This window comes from Ovis aries, chromosome 1, assembly GCF_016772045.2.
Source record: "Ovis aries strain OAR_USU_Benz2616 breed Rambouillet chromosome 1, ARS-UI_Ramb_v3.0, whole genome shotgun sequence".
Classification (NCBI taxonomy): Eukaryota; Metazoa; Chordata; class Mammalia; order Artiodactyla; family Bovidae; genus Ovis; species Ovis aries.
Genome location: NC_056054.1, coordinates 239380433 through 239395044, shown reverse-complemented (window position 1 = coordinate 239395044; position 14612 = coordinate 239380433). Strand labels below are relative to the sequence as shown.

Sequence of the window (14612 nt, the reverse complement as noted above, 5' to 3'; positions counted from 1 at the left end):
CTACTCTGAAAAGGTTCCATGTGCTCGTAGAATGTCAGATCACCGAGTGGCCAGAAGCTCAGGGTGAATGTTGAGGGAGGAGCAGAGAGACGCCACAGGAGGGGCTGATGGAGACACAGGAAGACCTTCAAGACATTGGGGGACAGCAGAGGACTTCAAGCAGGATAAGCCATGGCCACTTGGGAGCTTTAGGAGGATCATGATGTAGTGATGTGGAGAATGAACAAAAGGGCTCAGTAACTGACAGAGAGAGCAAAGCTCCGGAGGTTGGAGCAACAATCCAGATAAGATTCTGAGCATCTCTAAGGCAGTGGAACTGGGGCTCAAAAGGGGAGAAATTTCAGAGACTCTCTGAGATGGAATCATCAGGATTAGGAATGAGAAGAAAGAGGAAAGGTTATCAAGCTGGACTTTGAGGTTTCCAGCTTGGGGCACAAAATTCAGGGCTCTTCAAGAGTATAGAATTCAGTTCTGTTTTCCTTAGAAGTGCCTGTTGTTGATCATATTAAAGGAACAAAGGCAGTTAACTTTTTCGGTCATGGGAACCATACTGAAGAAGCATCCTAGAAGGAAAAAGAAACCTGGGACATTTTGAGATACGCCCTCCTGGCTTCCTTTGAAGTAGGACCTCCTCCCATCCAAGGTCTTCCTTTCTGAGACAATTGGCCGATCTACCTTGACCCTGAGCTGCTGAAAGGGAAGCAGCTGGCACAGGGCATGCAAACAGCTGTGGGAGGCAATGCAGGAGGCCAGGCCAAGGACAGTCAGCAGTGGGGGAGGGACAGGGGACACCGCCAAGCACAGCACTGCCAGCTCAGGCTGCAGCCTGCCCTGTTCCCTGAGGAAGGAGTTCAGGGGTGAGGAGAGTGCTCTTTCACCAGGCACAGAGCTGAAACTATTCGGTGTTTTGCCTGGACTTCCAGTTACGACCATCTGCAGCTGCTCTTCGTGATTACTTCTTAGCAAGGAACTGCTGTGAACACACTCCCCAGAGCAGAAAATTACATAGATGGGGTGAGATGGGATTGCAACAAGGTGTTTCCAGCTTTCATGAAGCAGGAAATCCCCAAAGATGTTAAGATGCGGCTTTGCCCTTGACCTGACCAGACTCTGGGTCCGGTCACGTGCTAGTGGTATGATCTTAGCAATCACACCTCTTGGCTCTTTCTCTGTGAAACGGGGTGACAGTAAGATCTACCTCACAGGTTCAGGCAAGAATGAAATAACATGATGTACATAATGTAGCACTTGCTAAACATTCAACCTTACTATTCATTTTTATAAATATAAAAAATTCATTACCTTGAATGGAATGTATTATGATGTATTAGAACTTTCTAAAATGTTATGTTTTTATAATAATTTTGTGATTAATTTCTGTCTTTTCAACCAGCCTCATGAAGGTTCAAAGAGAATAATCTCTTTATGATGTTATGTTATATTGTTCAGTCGCTAAGTTATGTCTGAGTTTTTGTCACTCCATGGACTGTAGCCTGCCAGGCTCCTCTGTCCATGGGATTCTCCAGGCAAGAACACTGGAGTGTGTTGCCGTTTCCTGCTCCCATGGATCTTCCCGACCCAGATATCGAACCTATGTCTCCTGCCTTGGCAGGCAGATTCTTTACCACTGAGCCGCCAGGGGAAGCCCTTATTATGATGCAGGGAAGCCTTGATTGACACACTGCTAGAGATACGATACATACTGTTTAAGATATATAGATCAAATTTCATGAATAAATCATATTTTAATTACTCTAAAGGAGTGACATTACTCAAATACAGGGCATGTGTGTAACGATTAAGAGCAACGGCTTTGGACTCAGACAGAAGGAAGGTCAAAGTCAAGCATTTACATTCCCTAGCCTCAGCTTCTTTTCTCTTTAACACTTGCTAAGTATTTAATGTCTTTTTTTTAGTAGCACATTTTTCATAATCGAAGTATAATTGATGTACAACATTGTATAAGTTACTGGTGTACAATGTAGAGATTTGTAATTTTTAAAGGTTATACTCATTTATAGTTATTATAACTCCCCGTGTTGTCCACTATAGCCTGTAGCTTATTTTATGCCTAGTTGTTTGTACCTCTTAATGCCCACCCCCTATGTTGCCCCTCCCCACTCAGCTTCTCAATCTGTGTATCTGTTCATTCACTCAGTGACTATTTCCTGGGGGAAACGGTATGCCAGGCGTTGTTCAAGCAAAGTAGTACCTCCTTGTAGGATTGGGAGGAATGGTGGAACACAGCTGGCCCAGTGCCTGGAACATGGGTGGGACCCCATACAGGAAAGCTGCTCATTTATTGAACACTCCCTGTGGTAGAACCGGGGACAGAGATGACAGACCTGGTCTCTACCCTTGTGGGTGTAGAGTCGCAAAGAGAGGACAGCTCAAGGTCCCGGGCACTCCGTACAGAGGGAACCCAGAGAGCTGAGAAGCACAGAAGGGGTACCACAGCCAGCTGAGGCCACGAGGAGAGTCAAGGGGTCTAAGAGAGAGGAAGTGAAGTGAAATCGCTCAATCGTGTCGGACTCTTTGCAACCCCATGGACGGTAGCCCACCAGGCTCCTCCATCCATGGGATTCTCCAGGCAAGAATACTGCACGAATATTGGAGTGGGTTGCCATTCCTTCTCGAGGGATCTTCCCGACCCAGGGATCGAACCCAGGTCTCCCACATTGCAGGCAAATGCTTTAATCTCTGAGCCACCAGGGAAGCCCGGAGAAAGTGGCACCTATTATCCAGGCAAAGCACGTGGGCTCCCCTGCTTCTTCCCTCAGCAGCCTTTGCTGATAAGAAGTGAGTTGTACGAAATCCATGGCGTTGACTCTGAGGTTGATGGAATTACTGCCGCTCAGTTGGGACTGCCTTCACAAATGATAGGATTCAGGGAGTTTAAACTGTCTCAGATCTCTTCGATTCACAGAATGTGGGAGTATGATTAGCCTCCAGATCCACGAAAAATTAGGGAGCCCTTTCACCTGAAGGGCTGGAAGCAGCAATCATCTCAGGGATCTGAGACTCTCAGAACCTGAGAGTTTGAGGGTAAAGGAAAAGGGCCTGTGGAACAACTATCCGTGAGGGTTTGTAAGGGGTGATACAGCTGCTGGAGTGAAACTGAAAGGATCTCTGCACCCAAACTCAGTCGTTGCTTCCTAGCTTCCTCGTGAGTGTTTCACCAATCTTACCACCAGAGGGCACTGTCATCCCACCGCGGGACAAACCCTTTCCACAAGGGCAGGAACTCAGGATTGACAATTAACTTCATTTTAAGATCTTTTCTTTATAAAAATGTGACTGGAATATACTGCCTTTTATTACCTCTTATAATCATCAAGTTGAAAAATGGTAAAGATAAGAGAGACTGCATGGAAAAAGGCAGAAAAGAAAAATGGGTGTTTTATGAAAATAACATACTGAATTCTTACATAGCAATACATAAGGTATATTACTGAATTTTCAGAGCTGTGCAGTTGTTCTCAGCCCATTTTATAGATGAAGAAACTAATGGTAAGGGCAGGGGTCAGGGGGTGTTAGGTGACTTATATGAGGGATACACAGCCAGTAAGAGGAATACTTGAATTCAAACTCAGGTCTGTCTGAATTCAAAATAACCAGTCTTTTTCCTTTAGGCCACACTACTCAGCTTAAGCAAAGTAATTAACAATATTAGGGTTTATTGAGCACTTATATCTACTAGGCATGGTTCTAAGCAGTTTACTAGTGTTAACTCATGTAATCCTCACTTTAATCCTTATTTAACCCTATGATTTGATAGATATTGTTATTCCCACTCTACAGAGAGATACACGAGTCACAGAGCCAGTGAGCAGCCAGAACTGTATTCTTGTGGGAAGGTGAACCAATGTAATATGCAATGCTTTATTTTTAAATCAAGAATGGCTCATTCTTTCCTTTATCCCTTCTGGATAAAGGAAACGTCTTCCATCATTTCAAAGGTTTTTCAAAATCTTAACACAAAATATATCTCAAATTAATGTGTACTGATGCGCTGGAGAAACTGTCAGAGAGAGATGGTCAAAAAGATCTAAAAACAATGAGATGGGTGTTCCTTTAGTAGCCAGATAGAGAGTTTTCTACAGAGACCCTGAAAAGAGAGTGGATTCCTAAAGCAAAAGGGAAAAACCAATTTGGGGCTCTAATAATGTGAGAAGAAATTACAATATTGCAGAAATTTTATCCCTTTACCCTCATTTTTGTCTTTTAAGCATACTTCACATTTCTCCTTCAAGGCACAATGCCTTTGATATTGCGGTGGACTCTTAATAATATATATGTAATATATATATTATTTTATAAATATACCATAATTTCTATTTCAAAATTTTTATAAAATATGCAATAAGGCAGCAGATTATTTCTTTCTTCTAGTTAATTAAACCTTTTGAATCCGTACATTGTCACAAAAATACAGCTGAGTCAGTTCACAGTTTGACTGGAAGTAGGCCTCAAAAGAATCAAGCCTTTCCCTTTAACTATATGACACGATTGTACTTTCCATGGCTCCAGAGGGCTGCTAGAGGTGACAGGTCATTTGCCAGAAGTTCAAAGGGTCCCTGCAGGCAATAGTAGGATAAAGGCCATGGACATTTGTAAGATTGTCCTCCTGGTGTGTCTTCATTTTCATGGCCCCTTAATACATATTTGATTTGCCCATCTGCCTGGTCAGCTCACAAAAATCACTCTGTCACTCAGTAACTATGTGAGCTGGGTAAGTCACTTAACCTCTCTGCGCCTCATTGTTCCCATTTGTGAAGCGAGAGAAAAGAACCATGAAGTCTCCATGAGAAATAAATGAGTGGATATGTGTGAAACATTCAGAAGAGGGTCCATTCCAGCACATGGTAGATACTCAATAAAATTGTTCAGTTCAGTTCAGTGCAGTTCAGTTGCTCAGTCGTGTCCGACTCTTTGCGACCCCATGAATCGCAGCACGCCAGGCCTCCCTGTCCATCACCATCTCCCGGAGTTCACTCAGACTCACGTCCATCGAGTCTGTGATGCCATCCAGCCAGTGATGCCATCCAGCCATCTCATCCTCAGTCATCCCCTTCTCCTCCTGCCCCCAATCCCTCCCAGCAGCAGAGTCTTTTCCAATGAGTCAGCTCTTCGCATGAGGTGGCCAAAGTACTGGAGCTTCAGCTTTAGCATCATTCCTTCCAAAGAAATCCCAGGGTTGATCTCCTTCAGAATGGACTGGTTGGATCTCCCTGCAGTCCAAGGGACTCTCAAGAGTCTTCTGAGAAAAAGAATCCCATAATAACAACACATTTAAATGCAATATCTAGAATCCCATAACAACAATTTATTGTTAGATATTGCATTTAAATGTGTTGTTATTATGGGATTCTTTTTCTCAGGAATCTTAGGTCTTGGATAGACGGTGCTGCAAAAGAAAAATCACTGTGGTGACTTTCTAGCCTAGGGGATTGCATACTTTTTAACCAGTGTCTCTTTTCTCTCCCATGTCCCTGGCAGAAACTACCTCGGGAACCCTGACATATGGAACAAGTGCCAAAAGCCTAGTGACGTGGTTCCCTGGAATCTGACCCTCTTCTCCATCCTGCTGATCATAGGAGCAGTTCAGATAATTATCTGTGCCATCCAGGTGATCAACGGCCTCCTGGGGACCCTGTGTGGAGACTGCCAGTGTTGTGGCTGCTGCGGGGTAAGCTGAGGTCTTTGGTCAAGGCAAGCCACCAGCGCAAATGGGATGAGGGGGTGGAAAGAGTGGCGGCTGCAGGATCTCCAACCAGGCTGGAAGGTCCAGGCAGCTCCTCTCTCAGCCAAGGGAAACTCTGCTCTCTATGATGCTATTAATAGCATACCTAGGCTGAGGCTGACCACAGTTTCAGTCTTACCCGCACCTGACTGTAGTTCTGAAGGCAAAGGACTCCACACATGTATGGAAGTTTATGATAATGTCTACATGAAGATTCTCAGGAAGTGGACATCTGTTATAGGAAGACACATCACAGTCTGTTCCCAAATGTCCTCTTTCCTAACTCAGTCTACACAGTGTGTTAAATTTATCAAGTAATACATGAAGGGTATTTTCTTCCCCTTGGAAAAGATATGGAAGAGAGTAATTATTCTTACACGCAAGAAATAGTGGAAATCATTAGGAATTTCATCTCCAAATATGACTGTAAATTATCAACACTATGAAAAATAAACCTATGGACAGTAAACCAAGGTGATTATTTCAACTACTGAATAAGCCAGATCAGGAAATCATTTCATACGCATGAAGTGATTTTTAAACACAGGTTAAAGTAGGAGGACAAAATTAAATAGAACTCAAGTGTTGGGGACTTCTCTGTCAGTCTAGTGGTTAAGGCTCTGCGATTCCACCTCAGGAAGCACGAGTATGATTCCCAGTCAGGGAACTATCATAAGACCCTGCATGTGATGTGTTGCAGCAAAAAAAAAAAAAAGGTTAGCTAGAACTTCAGAGTTCCCTTATTGGGGAATTATGTAACCAAGTATAAGTAAAGGTCTATCTACTTAATATAATATCACATCCAAATTAAAAACGATCCAAATAATTTTTTCAAATAATTTTTATAAGCAATATATGTATATAAGTCAACAGTTGTATATGTGTGTGTGTGTGTGTGTGTGCACGCACGCACAGAAATCTAGGGAGGTGTTCAGTTAGGAAATCTGTGCCCTGGGCTTGTCTTTCACCCACCAATTTCTTCAGGTATGTGATTCTTATATATCCTCCCAGAGTTTCGTTGTTATTGCTTTCATTTCCTGTACCTTAAAAGGATTTTTTTCAAAACTGTAATAATACTGAAAATGGTTATAATGTTATTTAAAAAGAGCAATATACAAAAAATATATACAGAACACACAATTAAATACATTTTAAAAATCACTATTCTAAATGGGAAAAGAATCTAAAAAAGAATAGTACATATATATGTATGACTGAATCGCCTTACTCTATACCTGAAACTAAGACAACATTGTAAATCAACTATTTGTGTGTGTACTTAGCCGCTCAGTCTTGTCCAGCTCTTTGCGACCCCATGGACTGCAGCCCACCAGGATGCTTTGTCCATGGGGATTCTCCAGGCAAGAATACAGAAATGGGTAGCCATGCCCTCCTCCAGGGGATCTTCCCAACCCAGGGATCAAACCCAGGTCTTTTGCATTGCAGGCAGATTCTTTACCAACTGAGCCACCAGGGAAGCCCGACTATACTATTCTATGCTCCAATATAAAATAAAATTTTAAAAATAAATAAAATAAAATAAATGAAAACTCAAACACAATGGGTAGAAAAAAGACCTAAAGGAAATCCAACCAAAATATTTAATGATAATTATTTGTAGGTAAGAAGACTTTGACTTTTTTTCTTCCTTCTAGCTTATATTATTCAAAAATGTTTACAATCATATATTTTGAAATATAAAAAATATAAATCAAAACTTCTCCCCAAAGTCAAGAGTATAATGCATATAGTGAAGTTGCTCAGTCGTGTCTGACCCTTGGCAACCCCATGGACTATAGCCTACCAGGCTCCTCCATCCATGAGATTTTCCAGGCAAGAGTCCTGGAGTGGGTTGCCATTGCCTTCTCCAGGAGATCTTCCCAACCCAGGGATTGAACCCAGGTCTCCCGCATTGTAGGCAGATGCTTAACCATTAAAAATAAATTTCCCTGACTATTGGATTTTTGTTCTATAAACCTTCAGTTCTACGGTGTTGTATTTAAATTTTTTGGTCTTGAAACACAATTGGGGAGAAAAGAAAACTACCAGCTAGAAATCCATCACAATTATTTTTACAGTAGTGGTTAAGAGTATTGTGCATTTGAATGTTGTAATTCGTCCGATAAGAATGCAAGCTTGCTAAATCAGCTAATTCATTTCAAACACTGATATTTGTTTTTCTGCTTTCACAGAAGAAGTTACATTTTTTTAGTTAGGTAGCAAATTTTCATTGCAAGTATAATTGGAAATACAACTGTTCTTCTAATGGAAGATAGCAGTTTACTAAATCTGAGGATTATCTATAAATTAAAAACATACCCACAGACCATCAAGCTAAGTGAAATAAATCAGAAAGAGAAAGAAAAATACTATATGATATCACTTACATGTGGAGTCTAAAAAACACAACTATTGAATATAACGAAAAAGAAGCAGACTCACGGATACAGAGAACAAACTAGGGGTTGGCGGTGGGCAGCACAGGGGTGGGGCCTGGGAGGCACAAACTTTTCAGTGTAAGGTAGGCCGCAACACAGGGAATATAGCCAATGTTTTGTAATAATTGTAAATGGAAGGCAACCTTTAAATTTTTATTAAAAATTTTTAAAATTACAAAACAAAAAACTCACCCGTAGTTGTAGTCAGTTGACTCTTCAGTGACTGTCCTCTGTCCTCTATTCAGACTCCATATTTTGGCAATTTTAATGAATAAATCCCCTGATAGTGAAAAGAAAGCTGCTGAACACTCTAGCTGGCACTAGAGAGTCACAGAGAATGAATGTACATCATCAGAATTCCCTTCCCTCCTTCCTTCTCCATCTTAATTTGGATAACTTCAAATCTATATAAAATTTTAAAAAACAATACAGTGAACACCTTTCCTTTTCACCTAGATCCACAGACTGTTAACATTTGCTTGCTCTCTGTCTGTACCATTGGAAAGTAATTCACAGACATCATGAAACCTTACTACTAAATATTTCAGTACACACAAGATTGGAGGGGGGGAAAAAAACAGTGGTCTGCTAAGGATTCCTGTCTTGTAGGCAGCTCATCTTTTGTACAGCTGGTCAGGGTCCCTCCCACAGGAGGAAACGGGGGAGTGTTGGGCTCCCAGGTAATCACTCACTTGCTGAGTGAGCTGAGCAAGCTGCCTAGCTTCTAGAAGCTTCGTTCTTCCAGCCGCCTCCTGCTGAACTTCCACAGAGGGTACAGATAGACATCCATCCATTCAGATAGGAAGTATTTATTGAGAGGCCTCTGGCCTGGCACAGTCCTTACATGAGGTAATAGGTGGAAACGTGCCTCAAAATACAAGCTATGGAATGCCAGCTGTGCAGTCTTAGCCAAGTTGGTTGCCCTCAACTGTGTCTTTGCCTATAAAATGTGATTGTTAAACCTACTTCCTAAGGTGCTGAGTGAGTGTCTAACCTGGGGTGATCAATGCGCATCCAAGTCAGAACTTCTCTGGTGGTTGAGTGGTTAAGACTCTGTGCCATGGCAGGGATCCAGGGTTCAATTCCTGGTTGGTAAACTAAGATCTCACATGCCACGTGGCACAGCAGAAAGAAAAAAAAAAAAAAAACATATCCACGTCAGTAACTAGAAGGCTCAGTACACTGTACTGATATTTCCTTAAGAGGATGGAAATCTGTGTAGCAGCCAAAGTTCAAGAAAAGGAACACAGTTCCTGGGTTCCACCTCCCAGGGTTCTCTACTTATTAATTCCTGGCTTCTCTATTTATTCACAATGGCTTCAGGTACATCACTTGAGCCCTCTGTTCCACTTATTAAAAATGAGTTTTAATAATACAGTGAAGCTTCCACACTTCTAGAGTAAACATAGGTAAGTGACAAAGATCTGAACCAAAGTCAGAAAAAGTATAGAAAACATTCAGTAAATGACCAATAAGGGCAGGAGTAATCAGGACTAAGGAGGGCTTCCCAGGTGGTGCAGTGGTAAAGAATCCCCCAGCCAGTGCAGGAAATACAGAAGTAGGTTCAGTCCCTGAGTCGGGAAGATCCCTGGAGAAGCAAATGGTATCACACTCCAGTACACTTGCCTGGGAAATCCCATGGAGAGAGGAGCCTGGTGGGCTACAGTCCATGGGGTCACAAAGAGTCGGACATGACTGAGCACACAAACAAACTAAGACTAAGAGGGGTGATGGGGAGGGGAAGCACACACACACACAAAAGGTGTTTAATTAATTAACTTTTTCTGTCTTTTAGGGAGATGGGCCAGTCTAGACCAGCACGATGAGCTGTTGTAACTTGATGGCGTGTGAGAAGATATATTAAACTTAATTCTTCCCTTCTTGGAGTTGCCAGCTCCTACCTGCTTTCTAACTGACAAAGCTTAGGCAGGCCAGAGTTATTTCTTCTCCTTTCCAACCAGCTCAGTTCAACTTAGAATTTTATGTTAGTTTCAGATAAAAAAAATAGTTTGACCACTTCAGGAATATTTATGAATCTTTCCAATTAGCTTCCTTTTATAATTGAAGAACAGGTTCAAAGCAAATGTTTCATAATTTTTCTCTAAGAATGAAAAATGTATAAGAACACATGTACTGCTACACTGCTTCTTTGTATATAGAGATGTTAATATCTTTGGAAGTTTTACAGAACTCAAAGGAGTAAATCACATTAAAAATGAGAAGCTATGACCAATTTTTATTTTTAAGATTTATGGGGAAAACAGAATGACTGATGTATCATAATTTTTATTTATTGCCTTTTGGGCTAACATATTCGAATTGCTTGTGACTAGTCTTTTGAGCTTGACATCATTTACTAGGGTTTCCTTATGTATTAAATTAAAATCAGAATTCAAAGGTGATATAATAAAGAATGTGTGTTTGTGAGGAAAGAGGGGCAAAAGATTAAATGAAAATTCATGCTTTCTACAAATGCTTCCTTTGAGCAAACAAAAGCAATGTTTTTAAAAAACTGATTTGGGTAATCATTTCATCAGCCTATGGCCCAGGATTAAGGTAATAGATTTATATGATCAGTTCTCCATGTTATATTAGGACATTAGCTTTGGTCTTATGAACCACACACTAATATAGAATCAAATTCATTCCACTGATTTGAGTTCAAACCCCATCTATCCACATGTCAGCTTGGGGGTCCTGGGAAAGTTACTTTCTAAACCTCAGTTCCTCCGCCTGTATAAAGGACTACTGAAAAGCAATCAATCATCCAAGAAATGTTGAAGTCCCTCAAGGGGAAACAAAGAGATCTGTGTGATTGTCCACATTACTGATGTATAATAAGGAGGATTCTCAGAGGTTGACATAAGCCAGCATCTCACTTCTGCCCCTGCCAAGCTGATGGGCAGCACTGTATAAGTTAGGCACACTAAAAACTGGGTTTCTCAGAGTCACCAAAAAGACAGTTACTAATCATAGTGCTGGCCACTCGGGGCTGGGCACTGAAGACACGACATGCTGTGATTCTGCCCTCGCTGTAGTGAGAACTCTGAGGCCGGAGTGCACCTGACACTAGCCAAGTTGAAGGAAGAAAGGCAGGCAGACAGACAAGTAAGATCTCATTTGATGGGGGTCAGAGGCGGGGGGAGGGGGGGTACTTTCCCGGTGGCGCAGTAGTTAAGACTGCCTTCCAATGCAGAGAGTGCAGGCTCAACCCCTGGTTGGGGGAGCTAGCATCCCACACGCCTTACTCCCCAAAAATCAGAACATAAAGAACAACAGAAGCAATATTGTAACAAATCCCATAAAGACTTTAAAAATGGTCCACATAAAAAAAAACCTTTGAGAAAAAATCTCAAAGGGAGAATCATGAATGCAAACACTCACACACTTACACGCAATGTGTTTCAAAGCAGTTTAGACCATTGGTTTTCCAACATGGCTGATCATTAGAATAGCCTAGGAAATGTTCTAAAATTATGATTCCTGAATCCCAGCTTAGACCTATTACATCTGAAAATCTAAGCATGAGGCATGAAAGTTTGTTTGTTTTTTTTTCTCCATTCTGTAGTGTTTCGAGCTCACCAAGTGATGCTAAAATCCAGCCTCTTTGAGCAACCATTGATTGAGATCACAGGCTTGTGGGCATCAAGGATGACAATGGGATGGACCCCATGACAGCTTGTCAGGAGCTCACACTTTACTGATGAATATTAATTAATGGAATACATGCTAAACCCTAAAGGTGCCAGAGGTATCTATGGAGGATATTCATCTAAAAGGTGAAATAGAACAAATAAAGAAAGTGACAGAACAGACGAAAGATGAGGAGGAGGAGGAGCAAAAAGGAAAGAATAGGCCCAGGGTTTAGAAAAATTCATGGGAGAGAACCACTGAGATTGGCCCCAGGAAAGAAAAAAATCTGCCTTTGTACACAATTACCCTGTCCTGTGTTAAAAATACTTATTGGCTGATGTCCACCTTAACCCATGTCAGTCATGGTTCAATCAGAGATTAAAGATCTCTGTGTATATAAATTACAAAGATTTTCCTTTACTAATTGTGGGAGCTAGGTAATCCTTCTCTGATAGACCAGGGGTCCCCAACCTCCAGGATCTAATGCCTGATGATCTGAGATAGACCTGATGTAAAAATAAGAGAAATAAACCACACAATAAATGTAATGCCCTTGAATCATCCTGAAGCTACCCCCACCTATCTTGGCCCTTGGAAAAATCGTCTTCCACAAAGCGAGCCCCTGATGTGAAAATGGTTGGGGACCACTGTTTCCAACTGTTGTCTCAGTGTCTGATGCTGGGGCTTGAAGTCCACAGGGCAGAATCTGTGAGGAAAGATGGATGTAAGGTGAGAGAGAGCGTGAACAAGCTGGAACCCACAGCACGAGCTGAAGCCCACGGGTAGGCACTGAGACCCGTGGCAGTTCTCATTGCCTCTGGCTTCAGTGGAATGGTGTCCTGCTGAAGCTGGAACCAGGGGAGATAAACACACTGGGTATGGTGGGCCCAGGGGTTAGAAGAGCTGTTGATCCCAGGAGAGGTTAGCAGATGTAGACCCTTGTGTCAATGACAATGTACAGGAACCCCAAGGTGCTGCTGCTTCTTGTCTGCCCTCCAGGGCTGGCAGGAATCGCTCTTGTGGTCCACCCTATTGGGAAACATAACTTTGGGGCATGCAGTCTGCCCTAGCCATGCTAACATTACAAAGCCACCACACTCAGATGGGAGAAGGGAATTTTTTTTTTTTTTTTTTTACTTCCTTGACTGTGTATATCAGGCATCCCCAATTTCCAGGCTTCAGACCAATACCTCCTATCAGATCAGCGGCGGTGTTAGATTAGAAATAAAGTGTTCAACAAATGTGATGAACTTGAGTCATCCCGAAACCATCCCTTGCCCCCTGGTTTGTGAAAACATTGTCTTGCATGAAACGTCCCTGGTGCCAAAAAAGGCTGAGGACCGCCAGTGTACGTGTCCTATTTCTTAGGGTAGATCAGGGGTTCTCAGCCTCTACTCATGAGACGTTTGGGCGAGATGATTCTTTGGTGTGAGCAGAGCTGTCCAGTGCGCTATAGGTTGTCTGGCAGCATCCTTGGCTTCTTCTTACCAGGTGCTAGTAACCATCTCTCCTTCTCAGTTGTGACGACTAAAAATATCCCCAGACGTTGGTAAGTGTCCCTGGGAGGAGTTGGGAGGAGGCAGATTCGCCCATGTTGAGAATCACTCATCTGCTGCTTGAGGAGAAGAGCCATAGTTCTTTCTCCTGGAAACTAACACACTGTTTACAAACACAGTGTGCTCGGTGACTGCTTGAATCCTCCCGTAAGTCCATAAACAAGTATTGGCCCATCAAGTGACATACATACATTGAAAAGGAGATGCACTGCTCCTTAAACATTCTGACTTCAGAGCACTGCTTTTTTAAACAAATTATTATTCATTTTTCACTGTGCTGAGTTTTCCTTGCTGCTCGAGGGCTTTTCTCTAGTTGTGACAAGAGGGGACGACTCTCTAGGTGCTGTGCGTGGGCTTCCCATTGCCGTGGCTTCTCTTGTTGCGGAGCACACGCTCTAGGGCGAGAGGGCTTCAGTAGTTGTGGTGTGTGGGCTCAGTAGTTGTAGCCCCTGGGACCTAGAGCACAGACTCAATAGTTGTGGCACATGGGCTTAGTTGCTCCATAGCACGTGGGGTCTTCCTTGATCAGGGATCAAACCCTTGTCTCCTGCACACGGATTCTTTACCACTGAGCCACCAGGAAAGCCCTTGAGTACTGCTTTTCTTGGTCTAATATGCTCCCAGGTGATCTTCACTGCTGTGGTTTCATGACAATGCTCTTGACCTCCATGTCTTTTCCTCCAGTCCAGACCACTGCCTTGCCTGCTAAATGTCTGTTTTTGAATTTCTCATTGGTATCTCAAAGCAACATTTCTAAGCTGAACTCTCCCAGTCCTTTCATACAGGCTTGTCCTGAAATCTTTGTCTTAGTTGGGAGAAGGGAATGGTTTTAAAAAAAAATTTTTTTTTACAGTCCATCTATATTGGGCAGACACAGAAATGTGGGAGTGAGCCACGACATGTCCTAAACACAAAGTTTAGCATGCCCCTGTCCTGTCTATGCTTCCCAGGTGGAGCTGGTATAAAGAACCCACCTGCCAATTCAGGAGAGGTAAGAGATGTAGGTTCGATCCCTGGGTCAGGAAGATCCCCTGGAGAAAGGAATGGCAACCTACTCCAGCATTCTTGCCTGGAGAATCCCGTGGACAGAGGAGCCTGGCGGGCTACAGTCCACAGGGTCACAAAGAGTCAGACACGACTGAGCGTGCACACACGCCCTTTCTATGGCTTCCATCACCTAACTCCCACTGGCTTCTGTCCTTGCTCTGCCCGAAACACAGGGATCCAGTAATTGCCTGATGT

At 42.7% G+C, this 14612-nt stretch overlaps 1 protein-coding gene across 1 annotated transcript in view; it reads left to right on the top strand.

Annotated features, from left to right (window-relative positions):
* TM4SF4 (transmembrane 4 L six family member 4) overlaps window positions 1–12362 on the top strand; it is a 30360-nt gene extending 17998 nt beyond the window's left edge. The window contains exons 4-5 of the mRNA XM_004003264.6: window positions 5500–5689; window positions 9977–12362. Of these exons, the coding sequence (XP_004003313.1) occupies window positions 5500–5689; window positions 9977–9994 (208 nt within the window). The 3' untranslated portion in view covers window positions 9995–12362. The remainder of the gene's footprint in view (window positions 1–5499; window positions 5690–9976) is intronic.
* Window positions 12363–14612: the final 2250 nt, after the last annotated feature.